Consider the following 14,163-nt stretch of genomic DNA (forward strand, 5'->3'; position numbering starts at 1 on the left):
TCATACTATGTACCTAGTCTTGTATGCATATTCTGTAAGCATAGATAGTTACCTAGAATTAGAGAATATATCACATTTTTTACACATAAGAAAAGATTTAACTGGGTTTGATACAAGATTTACAAGTACTGATTTGATGTTCTCTATGTTAACAATGTTCTTGTATTATTTTGGTTTTGTATTGCTAGTCATGAAGACCCTCGCCAATGAAAAGGTTGGAATTTCGAAGAACGTAGTGGATCTCCCGTATGGCAAGTCCGATAAAGCTCCAGGTCATCTCTACTAGGTTGAATAGGCAGACAGGCAGTAGATGGCGATGGCCCCCAACGTAAGCGCAGCCTCAGCCCTGTCCGATCCTCCGGATCCGAAGTGCCCGGGTCCGAACTAGTCATTCTGGCGGCCTCGTATTAACTAACCAACTATTTAACTATAGTTTACTATCGTCCGCCTTATGTTGATCTCATGGGGCGCCTGATAACAGAGCTATATAAAGCTTCATGAATCCGTCAAGTCAAAATCAACAGAAACGCATACATCTGAAACTTTCAGTTCGATCCCTTGACAAGTCTTGATCTATCAATCTACACACCAATCCAACAATGACAGCACCAGCCAATGTCGCTATCATTGGCGCAGGCCTCTCGGGCCTTGCACTCGCATTATCTCTGCACAAGCAATCCATCCCATGTATCATGTATGAAGCGCGCTCTGCGTCTCTGGACATCGGCGGCGCAATCATGCTATCGCCCAACGCACTTCGCATCCTCGATGCATTGGGCATCTACGACCGCATCCGCGTCCACGGCTTCGAGTTCCATAATCTGTATTTCCGGTCCGCGGAAGACGAACCAAAGGACTCGTACGAATTTGGAAACCTCGAGAAATACGGGTATCGTGGGATGCGCATCTATCGCTATGCTCTCATCGACACGCTCGTAGAAGCAATCAAAGAGCGAGGAATTCCGATTCAGTATGGCAAGAAATTCACGCGGGTTGTTTCTGAGACCGACACCGCGGTTGAATGGGAATTCGACGATGGGACCTCCGGTCGTGCAGCGTGCCTTGTCGGTGCGGATGGAATCCACTCTCGCGTGCGCAAGTACCTGTACCCGGATCTGGAGCCGCGATTCACAAATGTAATGGCTGTCACGGCTGCTGTGCCGACCAGCCAGATTGTTTTCCCAGAAGGGTATGGGATGCCCGTGACGATCATGAATCCCACTCATGGAGCATTCGTTATTGCGCAACAACTGGCAGATGGATCGGAGTGTCTGATCGGACGACAGAAGCAAGCACCGGATCTGGACCGCGAGGGCTGGAACAAGTTGTTGAGCGACAAGCAGTGGTGCGTTGATTTCCTGCGCGATGGAGTAGAGGATTATCCTCCAATTGTGAAGTCTGCCGTCTCGAATATTCCGCTCAATAAGATCAACCTGTGGCCGTTCTATGTGGTTCCCAAGCTGGACCGCTGGGCCTCCAAACACTCACGCGTGGTGATTCTGGGAGATGCGGCGCATGCCATTCCACCAACGGCGGGTCAGGGCATCAACCAGGCATTCGAAGATGTCTATACATATGCACTCATATTGTCTCAGTGTCGGCAGGAAGATCTGGAGCGCGGGTTGAAGCTTTGGCAGAAAGGTCGACAGGAGCGGATTGATCGTGTCCTAGCTCTCAATAAGCAAGTTGATGCTCGCAGAATGCCAAAAGATCAGGGCGCAGGACAGTCGGATCTGGAGAACGAAGAATTTGATCTCGAGTGGCTGTATAGCCCAGACTTTGACCAGATGGTACGCGGCTGGCTCGGCTAGGTCATTAGTGCTTAGAAAACGAATCTGGCATGTCCCCTTCGTGTTGGGCTCTGTATTATTTTAGTGTGATAACCTGTCTTTACCACCATTAAGAAATTTACTTGCCTCATTTCATACAAAAGAGAGCTCAGTTACCATATTATTACTACTGTTACTGTACATACCGGTAGTCACATCTCGATCTAGATTAGATCCTGATTACGACGACGACGTTCCTGGCGCATTGGTTATGATGTGAATCTCCGGGCCAAACACTGTTCTACACAAGGGGGCGGTGGTGAGGTGACGCAAAATCGATGGGTCGATACAGTAGATGGAAAAATAGCAGCGAAAAGACCAACAGGAAGCGGTCTGGCTCTCCGGCTTCCCAAAATGCGGAGTAAATAACTAGGGCAGGGCAGGTAAGCGACCAAGGAATGTAAACCAACTTCCACGTGCCTACATTGAAGTGATAGCCCATTCAGATAAGAGATTGTGAAAGATGTGCCGCTCGCATAATCACCAGGATGCTCCACCCTAGTAGTCTTACTCCATATATCCACCAATCCTATCCGATTGGCAACCCCCTATCACCTAAGATTCAATGCCGGCCCAATCAATGACGACGCGATGGATGATTACGTATTAATTGATCCTTTCCACGCCCTATGGATGACTTCTTTGTCATTTTAGTCGGTCAATGGATTGAATCTAATGAACGCTTATTACTAAAATTTCTATTTTTCATCTTCTTCCTTGGGCTATCTTTCTCTTTCCTATTTTTCCCCTTGCCCTTGATATCGCCGGCTCTGACTCTGACAATGGAGGAAGTAATAGGCTCACACTCCTCGACAAACGAGACCGAAAAGGGACTGTACACTCCGCCAGAGCGGACGACTAACGCTACTCGCCTGTCAAATATCAACGATGGCACACAACAACTCCCGCCCATTGATCGCGGAATAAATGCCTGGCTTTTCCTCGCCGCATGCTTCACCATGGAGGCCCTCGTCTGGGGATTTGCATTCACCTACGGTGTCTTCCAAGCATATTACAGCGAGATTGAAGAATTCAAGAACTCTGGAAATATCGCTGTCGTCGGGACCTGCGCCATGGTAAGAACATTGAATATCCCCTTTCCGCTCAGTTAAACACCAACAAGCTGACCCGCTATAGGGAATAATGTACCTCGACCTGCCTCTCGTGTTCGCCATCTACAGACAATGGCCCAAGTACCAACGACTCGGCTGCGGCGTGGGCGTGCTACTAATGTGCCTCGCCCTCGGTCTCAGCTCCCTCTCTACAAACGTCACCCACCTCATCATAACCCAAGGCATCTTCTATGCCCTCGGCGGCAGCATTGCCTACTCTCCCTGCATCCTTCTAATGGAAGACTGGTTCGACAAACGCAAGGGCCTCGCCTTTGGCGTCATGTGGGCTGGCACCGGACTCGGCGGCGTTGTCCTCCCTATCGTTATGGAACAGCTGCTAAGCCGGTATGGGTTCCGGACTACGTTGCGCGCTTTCGCAATCGCGCTCTTCATCCTCACTGCGCCGCTAGTCTACTTCGTTAAACCGCGCGTGCCGATCGCAAATAACCGGCCTAGCTCGCCACTCCCGAACCTCCAGTTTATAATTACGTCCACGTTTGCCCTCTTCGAGATCTGCAATATCGTCCAGGCCCTCGGGTTTTTCTTACCGTCCATCTACCTCCCGACCTACGCGGGGACGATCGGTGCGTCGAGCAACCTCCAAGCACTAACCGTCATTCTCTTCAACGTCGCCTCCGTCGCCGGCTGCGTGCTTATGGGCTCCATCGTCGACAAACTCGACGTGACGGTCTGTATTCTCGTCTCAACCGTCGGATCAACACTAGGTGTCTTCCTAATCTGGGGGTTCTCCATGTCCCTCGCCCCACTGTTCATCTTCTCAATCGTATACGGACTCTTCGCGGGGTCATACACGAGTACCTGGCCAGGGATTATGCGCGATGTAGTCCACAAGAAGAGCTCCGCAGAATCAAGCATGGTCTTTGCGTGTCTTGCGGCCGGCAGGGGGATCGGGAATTTGGTCTCTGGACCACTTAGTGAGGCTCTTATTAAAGGATTGCCGTGGGAGGGGAAGCTAGGGTATGGATATGGGAGTGGGTATGGGACGTTGATTGTATTCACGGGGGTTACCGGGGCTGTAGGGGGTGGGAGTTATATTGCAAGATGTTTGAGGTGGCTGTAAACTCGTTTGGGTTCACGCCGGAGACCCCCAATCTACCAGTCACTGCCTATGGATATGGTCGACGCGCCTGTCCTGGCCGGCATATTGCCCAGAATTCAACCTCGCGCATTCTCTGGGCCTACGATATTCTGCCCGTCTACGAGAACGGCATTCGCGTTCCTGTCGACCCACGGGATATGACGCAGCGTATTCTTTCCCCAACCTGCGCCTTTCAGGGCTGACTTCCAAGTGCGCATTCCCCAGCATCGGACTGTCATCGAATTGGAGTGGATGAGTGCCGAGGACACTTCGATTATACTGGACGGCATATGGGATGGATCGGAGCAATGAGTGTTCAAGGAACCGATGCGATTGCGTAGAGTATCTATATACTTATCATATTTTTGTATCGCTGGATATACATGGCTCTTTTCGGGGATTACTTGAATATGTGCGAAGAGATGAACCCACAAAACGTTGGAAGATTCATCTCAGAGTAGATCTCGCATATGCCAACCTTCATGGATTACTGCGTGAAGTATATGACCAAAATCCGCTCCATCTGCCGCTGTAACCAATCCAACTGCTCCTGAGGCAAACCCAAGCCCGAAGCTTTCAGATTCCGAAGAAAAGGCATAACGAACCACGCACCTATCAGCGGAGCAGTGTGATTGTGCGTAAGAGTAACAGGCCGCGTTTCTGCAGACGGGTACTCGACAAGTCCGAACTTCATGCGCACCGACTCAAGCTGGCTGCCTAGGAAGAAAGGCACTGTGGCACAGATATCATCGGCGAGGCCATGTGCCGTTGCAATGACAGATGCGGCTCTGGATCCATCCACATCCTGGGATGACGATAATATGCGAAGACAGCTGAGAATGATGCTTTGAACTAAGACGCGACAATCGCGGTACGTATTCCACGTGGCGGCAATCCACATATCAGAGTAGCAGTCGCAGCGATCACGGTAGAGGCCGGCATCGCGGACGGATTGGGGAATCAGGACGGCCGCAACGGGCGCCCAGTGGGATGGGACTGATTGTGACCAGGCAGTGAGGTTCACGTCGATATCGGTTGCCTTGTTTAGGATGGCTGTTGTGGTGGCCTCATCCGGTGGCTTGTCCATCATACTATCCCAGGCATGTCGCAAATCAACTAGCTCTGATGCGGCTGTGGCAAGCATCGGACGCGGTGATAACGGGAGTTCTGGCCGGGAGAGAGGCCATACTTTTGGAGTCGGGACCATGGGATTGGACAGAGCGCGCGTGGTTTTGATCTGCAATGGCGTTAATTATGGCCTTGAGTATAATGGGAATTGAAGCCCACAATTTGTGTCTGAATGGCATGATCGATGGTTGACGAAGCAGGAGTCTCGAGCCGCTTCGATCGACGTTTATTGATCAAGGCGATCGCACCTCTCAGATGGGCTTTCATGGGCAATTTCCAATCCCGCATGGCAATGAACTCCTGGTGATACATAAGTAAGTTACCCAAATATTTTATGGGATGGTTTACCTCATAAGTCGAGAGCAAAAGAATTGACAGAAAAGTGTCATCTAGTTCACCATCAACTGTGTTCTGTAATGCCTCCCGGATTTTAGGCAATGCTTTGGTGAAATATTTCTCCGAAGCACGAAGCAGAGAAGCTTGACCAGTCCAGGCCGCCACCGAGAAGAATGCAATAGCCAATGTGCTGACATGGAGATGTGAATCTGGCTTGGTGTGCGAGTAGTTCTGCGGCAGGATTTCCATAAAGCCATTGCGGATTTGGGGATCCTTTGGAAGGTATAGATAGCAATTAAAGAACATTGGGACCACGGTGTCTTCCAGTGGTTGATAAAGACCAGGCGGCAACGATGGCGGCCAGGGTCCGTCTGCCATTGGAAACACTCTCAATGATGGGGCCCGCCTTGAGACTACGAGATTAGACGGAAGATCTGGTAAGTTCTTGCCCGAACCGGTCTCATTGCCTGACGTGGCCGGAGAATATGGCAGTGGCTGAGGCTTCCTGAAGGACGGTGTGTGATCCCGGAGCATCACATCAAACGGGTGCGGATAGCCCGGACATGCACGACCTGTTCGTGTACACGCCTTGCAGTGGGGCCGGGCTTCATCGCACTTCGTGGGATGTCAGATTGTTGATACAGTGTCGGAAGACGGAAAGAGAAAGTACCTTGATATGCCGCTGCCGACAGTTACGGCGTCCCATGCTCGGCTTGCCATTGTAGACCATGATGATGCTTAGAGAGGCAGAGATAAAGCTAAAAGAGCTGGCCGATTGCCAGGTTGCCAGGAATAACCCATGCCAGCGGGAAATCAAGTGATAGAGCAGTCAGCCATTCCAGGCCGAAGCATAGAAAGGTGATCCGAGTCCCGCGGGCAAAGATAGCTGAAGAGCACGTGACCCTCGGGATCCGCCTCGAATCTCCGTGCAGATCCAGATCTCTCAACTCTCAATTCGCCAGGGTCTTTCCCATTTCTCCTGAAAGAGTCCCAACGGTGTCGAACAATCGACATCGATCCTCGTCAACAATGTTCTCCTTCTTCGGCTGGGGCTCCCGTCCCCAAACCGACCCTTCCACATCGCAAGACAAGACCACATCCCCGGATCGCAACAATGAGCCAACAACACCACCCTCTTCCGCTTCCACATCATCCCAATCTCAGACATCACCTCAATTAGCCCAGCAAACCCGTCCGCCAGGCCTAGCACCGAACGTTAAGCTCCTGTTCGGTGGAATGGCCTTCTTCACTCTTTCAGTCCTAATCACACGACGCTCTGCCCTCAAGAAGAGGATTGCCTGCATTCCACCCTTCTACACGAGCTCACTCTACCACCAGCCCCAAGCAAACGGAGCGATGGAGGCACTCGAGGCGCTGAATCTGGCCACCATCAATGTTTTGTCGTTCGGCATGATGGCTTCCGGCGCGGTGGCGTATGCGTTTGATATCAACGGGCTCGAGGATATGCGGCGGGTTGTGCGGAGTGGGTTGGAAGAAGGGGGGCCTGGTGCTGGGAAGACGGATGAGGAGATGGAGCAGGAGGTTACCCAGTGGGTTGTTAGTGTCCTCGGGGATCGGTTTCAGACGCAGTTGGAGAAGGAGAAGGAGAAGACTAGGAGATCGGAGGACGAGAAGAAGTGAAGATAAAAGTGATTTGCTTGCATGCATACACGTACATACCCCCTCTGCTCATCCTTAGTTCTACTATACTACTAGCTTGTACATTATAGCGAATAATAAGCCCAACCAAAAGTCGAGATGGCCGTGTAATGGCCTGGATATCCCTGTTGTACATGAGGTATTTATTTCACCGATCCATCTGCTCGTACCGTTGGCGAGCGGCCTGTTTGGTCTTTTCCAGGAATTCATCATAGCGACCTCTGGTATTCCGACCTGCCTCCTCAGCTGCATCTCCCAGTTTGCTTCCCTGGGCGCCTAGACCGACCCCCTGAGCATACACCTCGGTAGCAATGGGTGCCGTGACGCCAGTTCCTTGAGCGCCTAGCCCGGACCCCGCAGACCAGCCCATCTTGCTAAGAAGAGAAGCACCTTTGGATGTGCTCTGCACCGGCGGTTCGTCCTCTTCTTTCGCCGGAGTAGGTTTCTGCTTCGTACTAACCTTGGCACGGCCAAACGCTTGACGGCGCTCCCTTGCGCGGTCTCGATACTCGGCGGATGGCGGGGCAATACCGTGTTTGACCAATTTTCCCATAGCGCGGGACTTCAGTTCGTCGTTCTCCAGGTTGCTTCGATGCAATTGACTCATACGCTCATGCCGATTGACCTCAGCAGCGCTCTTGAATTGCCGCAGGCACAGATAGCAGCAGTGACGGTTAGGGTCCGCATATGACTGTGTAGGTGGTGCGGCCGAGTCTGCAGGCAAGGTCCCGTCTGACAACCCGACATCTGCCGGGTTCCCATTGTCATCTTTCTTCTGAATTCCGTGCAGCTCGGCATGTCGATTGCTCCAGAACTGCAGATGAGATGGCATGGCCGTCTTCTTCGCATTCGTGGTGACTGCAGCATCCGCCTTCCGTTTCTTGGCCTTGTCGGCGTCCTTGGAATTTTTGTTGTCTTGCTGATTCCCCACTGGTTTGTCGTCTTTGGATTGCTCTTGGCCTCCATCTTCTTCGCTCGATGTTACTGTCAGTTCGGTCACATATCCCTCGTCATCCCAGTACATGAGCTTCAACGAAGGGTTGCTTAGCGGGCTGAATGTGAAACGATCAGTGCTAGCTGTGGGGTTCATGACCGGCACGAAAACCCCGGCATGGATATAGCTAACCATGACTGGCCGAGAGGAAATGGTGAATTTGTCAAATGAATTTAGTCGTGTCATTGCTGCTTGTGCGTCCTGTAACCAAATCAGGACAGGACTTTTTGTAAAAAGGTTGGTGTCAACTTACCATGACACTAGCAAATTCTGCAAACCCATAGCGCCAGCTTTCGTTGCTTTTGCGGTCACGCGCCAGTAGGACGCGGCGAATAGAGCCCTCCCGAGCTCCCAAGTTTGCGTCACCAGTTGTGGATGCTACCTTGGCCCCCTTCTTTTGACTGTTTGAGGAGTTATCATTACCACCAGAGGCTGGCTTGTATAACTTGGCAACACCTTTGGCGAGGAGTTCTTCTGTGACGGAGGATTCCAACCCTCGGAACAGGAGGAACTGGGATGGTTGGTTGTCAGGCGCGGCATCATTGTCACCATTGTTTGCCACCTTTGGAGCGGGGACCCCAGGGGGACCTGCGGGGCCCGGTTCTGTCCTTCATCAGTAATCAAGAAAATAGCTCTAACTTGAAGAAATACGTACCCGGACGGGGAGCATTGCAACGAAAGCACTTCTGGCGAGTGGCGAAGTTGACGATAGCGCACTACACACGGTGAGATTAGCCTGGGACAGGTGCTGTCGCGTTGTTTCAACTCACCATCCTGCAGGTCCAGTCGCCCTCGGCTTTCACACGTCCCCGATCTTCCCTCTCACGACTGTAGGCAATGCGCACCTTGGTGCTCTGGTCGTTGCTCCCAGTGCTGGGGCCATACAAATAGATGTAGGGGTGATTTCGTTCCAGAAATGCTCTGGAGGCATCGATGGATTGAAACCGAAGGAATCCCAATTGCCGTGACACCTCTGCCGAACGATTAGAAACGATCTTCGTCGATTGCTGTGAACTTACTTGTCTGACGGTCTCGAATGACCCGAATATCTTCCAAGCCGTCTACATGATAGGCATTTCGCAGCTCTGTTGAAATCTGGAGTGTCTCAGCCTCAATTCCTCGGTGCCGGGGAATGCGGCGCCAGCTCGTCCAAAGGCCATGCTCACGTCTTCTTCCGCCATATCCACAGGCAGCCCATCCATCATCACCTCTCTGCTTTCCTGGCCAAAGTATGGCCTACCTCGACTGCGGCTCCGACTGCGACTATAGCTCCGGCTCCGGCTGTGATATCCCGGGGACCGATAACCCTCGCGGTCGCGGTCTCTGTAGGTCTGTCTCCCGCGCCGGAAGGGAGGGGATCGTGATGGTCGACGGCGGTAGTCATCTCGGTCGTGGCGCGGTCCAGAATAATCGCGCTTCCGGTCTGCAGCCGGCTTTCGGGGAGGCGAGCGAGAATGGTCTTTCATCCCCAGATTCCAGGAGACAACATCAGTGACAATTCAAACCCAGGGAGGCACTTGGTCCTGTTGCGGGCACGGTCTAGACAGCAGCATTACCGTGTGGGGAGGGGCGTGTACCGCCAGGCGAGCGTGATCGGGAACGGTCGTCATACATGCGGCCGTCTCGGTCGGCGCGGGATTGATATGGCCGGCGTGAAGAGCCGGGAGGAGGATATCGGCTATTGTTGTCTGGATAAGGATGGGACATAGTTAAGAGACATGGAGAAACAAAGAATTCGAATAGAAAGTTGGAGAGTTGGAAAGCTGCGAGAAGCCCGTGGACGCGGATGATAAGAGACGTGGCAGAATCCCGACCGCCTTCCAGTGCCAGTGCCAGTTGGTAGGATCGATAGTTAACTACACAGTAGTTTGCATTGTTTATCTTTCTCCTCCATGTGCGGACCATTGATCCGCCAGCTCCCCCGTTGCATCATCGCCCAGTGGGTCGTCCAAAGCCCGATCCACCCATCATTCCGCGTATGGAGAGCTCTGATTCGGGCCATGCTGCAGTCAATATGACGATCCGGAGACGATCAGCACATATCGTCCGTTCACAGTCCACCGACGATTCTCCGTGCCCCACGGTGGGATAAGTTGCACCGTGGATACGACATGGAGGATTGCCCACACATATATCCAGGCAGTGTCCCTCATTCCATTTGACCTCTTTCTTGCACACATCACACCCCATGGCTCCGTCCGGAAACGCAAATCACCGCGCCTGGTGGAAGGAGTGCTCAGTTTACCAGATCTGGCCTGCGTCCTTCAAGGACTCCAACAATGACGGGATTGGAGACATCCCCGGCATCGTCTCCGAGCTGGACTACATCAAAAATCTCGGCGTGGACATTGTCTGGCTCTGTCCATCCTATAAATCGCCGCAGATAGATATGGGCTATGACATTGCCGACTACTACAGTATCGCGCCCGAGTACGGTACGGTCGCAGACGTGGACAAGCTCATCGAGGGATGCCACAAGCGCGGTATGAAGCTGCTCATGGACTTGGTGGTTAATCACACAAGCGATCAGCATGAATGGTTCAAGCAGTCGCGCAGCTCCAAGGACAACGAGTATCGCAATTGGTATATCTGGAAGCCGGCCAAGTATGACGAGCATGGCAACCGGCAACCTCCCAACAACTGGGTCTCTCACTTCCAGGGTATGTTATTAAAAACTCTTTCGTTGATGCAGACGCTAATATTGTTCCCAGGAAGCGCCTGGCAATTTGATGAAAATACGGATGAATACTATCTCCATCTATATGCAACGGAGCAGCCCGATCTCAACTGGGAGCACCCGCCGGTGCGCAAGGCAGTCCACGACATCATGCGGTTCTGGCTTGACAAGGGCGCCGATGGCTTCCGCATGGACGTGATCAACTTCATCAGCAAGGATCAACGATTCCTCGATGCCCCCGTCAAGGACCCGCGCCAGATCTGGCAGTGGGCGGATAAGTGGTACGCCAATGGACCGCGCCTGCATGAGTTCCTCCAGGATCTAGGCAAGATCCTCCAGCAGTACGATGCCTTCAGCGTGGGCGAGATGCCATTCGTCAAGGACGAGAACGAGGTGCTCCGGGCCGTGCAGTTTGACCGCCACGAGATTAACATGATCTTTAACTTTGAGCATGTCGACATTGACCACGGCGAGTACGACAAGTTCGAACCCGGCAGCTGGAAGCTCACCGACCTCAAGAGTTTCTTCGAGCGCTGGCAGACCTTCATGTACAACAATGATGGCTGGAATGCGCTCTACTGGGAGAACCACGACCAACCGCGATCGATCGACCGATACACGAATGCCAAGGAGGAGTACCGCCTCGTTGCGTCGAAGATGCTCGCCGTTGCTCTGACAATGCAAGCCGGCACGCCATTTGTCTATCAAGGCCAGGAACTGGGGATGCGCAACGTGCCCCGGTCATGGGGTATCGAGGAGTACAAGGATATTGACTGTCTGAACCACTGGCATGGGTGAGCACCCTCTCTTCCAGTAGAGAGAATCATGACTGAACCCCACGCCTAGAATGATGAAACAGAAACACTTCGACACCAAAGCCCAAGAGATCGCCCGCCAAGAGTATCAGAAAAAGTCGCGCGACAACGCGCGCACTCCCGTGCAGTGGTCCGCCGCCGAGAACGCGGGGTTCACGGGCCCAGGCGTCAAGCCGTGGATGTCCATCAACACGGACTACGTGCGGGTCAACGCCGAAGCAGAAGTCAAGGACCCCGACTCGACCTACCACTTCTGGGCGGCGGTGCTTGGTCTGCGCAAGAAGTACCTCGACATTTTTGTCTACGGGGACTATAAGGCCGTCGACGGCGCCAGCGAAGAAGTCTACGCCTACACGCGCCAGTACAATGGCTCTGGAAGGACCTCCGTATCGCATAGCTCCAATCTTCTGAACAAAGTCGAGGCTCAGGTGAAGTCGTCTGAAGGCCAGAAGGCTTTGGTCGTGTGCAACTGGACCGAGAAGGACCTAGAGTGGGACGCGGCGGGTAATGGGTTTGCGAAGGTGAAAGAGGTGCTCCTGGATAACTACGGTAGCACCGAGGAGGCCGCGCAGCGGATCTCGGGCGAAAAGTGGTCTCTGAAGCCGTACGAGGCGGTGGTTGTGCTAGTCTAGCTTTCTCTATAGACGTTATACACTTTGGTTCGGCAGTCTCCGATGTCCCCACGTGCGATAAACGATAACGATAAGCTTCACATCTCCATTTACCTCCTTCATTCGTTTTCGACTCAACCCATATACACTTCACTCTACTCGATGCCACAATGACATCCTCCTCGTCCTCTTCTCAACCCGCGCACCTCGACCCAGCCACCTACCCCCGCACCCACACCGATCCAACCCAAAACATCCACCTAACACTCACCTACGCGCCCCTCGACCCAACCATCTACCTGAATCAAACCTCCTCGCCGGCCGCAGGAGCAAATGTTCTCTTCCTCGGAACAACGCGTGACACATTCCAAGGCCGCGCCGTCTCGCAACTAAGCTACACCGCATACCCAGCTCTCACATTCAAAACCCTCACCGCCATCGCGGAGAACGCCGTGGCCACGCACCAGCTGCTCGGCGTGAGTATCGCGCACCGTCTGGGGATCGTCCCGATTGGGGAGGCGTCGATTGTTATTGCGGTCAGTTCGGGACATCGCGCTGCGGCGTGGAGGGCCGGCGAGGAGGTGCTGGAGGCTTGTAAGGAGCGGGCGGAGATCTGGAAGAGGGAGGAGTTTGAGGATGGGGGGATGGAGTGGAGGGCCAATGCTGATCGGGATGCGGAGGGGAATCTGGTGAAGTGAAGGGGAGGGAGAATCCGTAACTAAGTGGTGCAAGGATATGATGAGAAGGAGTTCCAAATCGGGATTGAGGAGGTATAACTAATAATACAAGTTTCTGTCCACATGTACATGCTGGGAACACACAATCACTCCGTCTTCAGTGGTTTGCCCTCGCGCTGCCAGTCCTTGATATGCTCGAGAATCACTTTCGCCGCCGACTCGGGTGTATCCTGGCGCCCGATACACTCCACGAAGTCATTATCGGGATCTATGAGAACAAAAGAGTCAGCAGAAACGTCACAAATGTCGCATGCTCTGTTCACTCACCCATCAAATAGAAGTAGATGCTATGATCCACCAAATAATCCTCGCCAGGCTTCACATCCCGGGGCGTACTAAAGTACACCCGGTATTGCCGACAGACGTTCTTCACCTGCTCGTATGTCCCCGTCAAGCCCACAATACCCGGGTGAAACTCCTTGAGGTATTCGCGCAGTACCTCGGGCGTGTCACGGACCGGATCGCAGGTGATGAAAACAGGCAGAAACAATTTCTCGTCTTTGGTCTCCGCCTTGACCTTCTCGATGATCTCGGCCATCTTGTCCAGCTCGTCGGGGCAGATATCCGGGCAATGCGTGAAACCAAAGTAGACCTGAAGAAACCAGTGAGCAAATGCTTCGCGCCCGACGCAAAAAGAAAGAGGGCTGCATACGAAGCTGTATTTCCCCTTCAGATCCTCCTGCGTGAACTCATTCCCGTTCAAATCCTTCAGCACAAATGGGCCCCCGACCTTAGGCTTGCCGTACCCTTTGCTCATCTCCGCGATGCGCTTGCGCTCCAGACGCTCTTTTTCGATCTTAAAGTAGACCATCATGCCCGCGCCCGTCAGGAGGAAGAGCAGCGCCGCCTTCCATGAGAACGGGCCCGTCGTGTTGCGCGACTTCAGCTCGCCCATTGTTTTGGCGCGCGCGATGAAGGCGCTCGAGGAGAAGTTCTTGGAACTGAGGAGGGGGTTTGCGGCATTGCGCGGTTGCGGTCGCGGTGCTGGTGTGTAGGCTTTACTGCATTGCGCTGGGACGTGACGCCGTGGGAGGGAGAGAACACGAGATTCGGTGGAGCTTAGGGATCGAGTGGCTCGGCCGAATAGGCCTGGGGCCCTGGTTGTCACTGTCATTGTTGTTGGTTGAGTCTGTCTGGGAGGGAAAGAAAGTGAGAGAATGATTTCG

At 53.1% G+C, this 14,163-nt stretch overlaps 8 protein-coding genes across 8 annotated transcripts; 5 read left to right on the plus strand and 3 right to left on the minus strand.

Annotated features, from left to right (window-relative positions):
- Nucleotides 1-599: 599 nt before the first annotated feature.
- Nucleotides 600-1,811, plus strand: N7474_005891 (FAD-dependent oxidoreductase; the record flags this gene model as incomplete). Its single annotated transcript, XM_057197306.1, has 1 exon — nucleotides 600-1,811. The coding sequence occupies one exon, from the start codon at nucleotides 600-602 to the stop codon at nucleotides 1,809-1,811; it is 1,212 nt and encodes a 403-aa protein (XP_057054702.1).
- An 800-nt stretch (nucleotides 1,812-2,611) lies between these two features.
- N7474_005892 (uncharacterized protein) lies at nucleotides 2,612-4,022 on the plus strand (the record flags this gene model as incomplete). The annotated part of the gene is made up of 2 exons (XM_057197307.1): nucleotides 2,612-2,905; nucleotides 2,967-4,022. 2 exons carry the CDS (start codon nucleotides 2,612-2,614, stop codon nucleotides 4,020-4,022), a joined length of 1,350 nt encoding a protein of 449 aa, XP_057054703.1.
- Nucleotides 4,023-4,527: 505 nt separating this feature from the next.
- N7474_005893 (Zn(II)2Cys6 transcription factor domain-containing protein) lies at nucleotides 4,528-6,234 on the minus strand (the record flags this gene model as incomplete). Its single annotated transcript, XM_057197308.1, has 4 exons — nucleotides 4,528-5,277; nucleotides 5,328-5,468; nucleotides 5,517-6,119; nucleotides 6,175-6,234. The coding sequence occupies 4 exons, from the start codon at nucleotides 6,232-6,234 to the stop codon at nucleotides 4,528-4,530; spliced, it is 1,554 nt and encodes a 517-aa protein (XP_057054704.1).
- A 299-nt stretch (nucleotides 6,235-6,533) lies between these two features.
- Nucleotides 6,534-7,145, plus strand: N7474_005894 (uncharacterized protein; the record flags this gene model as incomplete). Its single annotated transcript, XM_057197309.1, has 1 exon — nucleotides 6,534-7,145. One exon carries the CDS (start codon nucleotides 6,534-6,536, stop codon nucleotides 7,143-7,145), a length of 612 nt encoding a protein of 203 aa, XP_057054705.1.
- A 166-nt stretch (nucleotides 7,146-7,311) lies between these two features.
- On the minus strand, nucleotides 7,312-9,845 carry N7474_005895 (putative G-patch domain protein; the record flags this gene model as incomplete). Its single annotated transcript, XM_057197310.1, has 7 exons — nucleotides 7,312-8,358; nucleotides 8,411-8,765; nucleotides 8,809-8,873; nucleotides 8,928-9,128; nucleotides 9,199-9,369; nucleotides 9,398-9,616; nucleotides 9,714-9,845. Coding segments are annotated over 7 exons (2,190 nt in total), but the record flags the coding sequence as incomplete, so codon positions are not given.
- A 500-nt stretch (nucleotides 9,846-10,345) lies between these two features.
- N7474_005896 (alpha-glucosidase) lies at nucleotides 10,346-12,281 on the plus strand (the record flags this gene model as incomplete). The annotated part of the gene is made up of 3 exons (XM_057197311.1): nucleotides 10,346-10,817; nucleotides 10,869-11,628; nucleotides 11,681-12,281. The coding sequence occupies 3 exons, from the start codon at nucleotides 10,346-10,348 to the stop codon at nucleotides 12,279-12,281; spliced, it is 1,833 nt and encodes a 610-aa protein (XP_057054707.1).
- A 149-nt stretch (nucleotides 12,282-12,430) lies between these two features.
- On the plus strand, nucleotides 12,431-12,958 carry N7474_005897 (molybdopterin synthase catalytic subunit; the record flags this gene model as incomplete). The annotated part of the gene is made up of 1 exon (XM_057197312.1): nucleotides 12,431-12,958. One exon carries the CDS (start codon nucleotides 12,431-12,433, stop codon nucleotides 12,956-12,958), a length of 528 nt encoding a protein of 175 aa, XP_057054708.1.
- A 125-nt stretch (nucleotides 12,959-13,083) lies between these two features.
- N7474_005898 (SCO family protein) lies at nucleotides 13,084-14,111 on the minus strand (the record flags this gene model as incomplete). The annotated part of the gene is made up of 2 exons (XM_057197313.1): nucleotides 13,084-13,205; nucleotides 13,265-14,111. 2 exons carry the CDS (start codon nucleotides 14,109-14,111, stop codon nucleotides 13,084-13,086), a joined length of 969 nt encoding a protein of 322 aa, XP_057054709.1.
- Between the last annotated feature and the right edge of the window lie 52 nt (nucleotides 14,112-14,163).

Source organism: Penicillium riverlandense, assembly GCF_028828495.1.
Source record: "Penicillium riverlandense strain IBT 135883 chromosome Unknown utg000003l_segment0_segment0, whole genome shotgun sequence".
In the NCBI taxonomy this organism is placed as follows: Eukaryota; Fungi; Ascomycota; class Eurotiomycetes; order Eurotiales; family Aspergillaceae; genus Penicillium; species Penicillium riverlandense.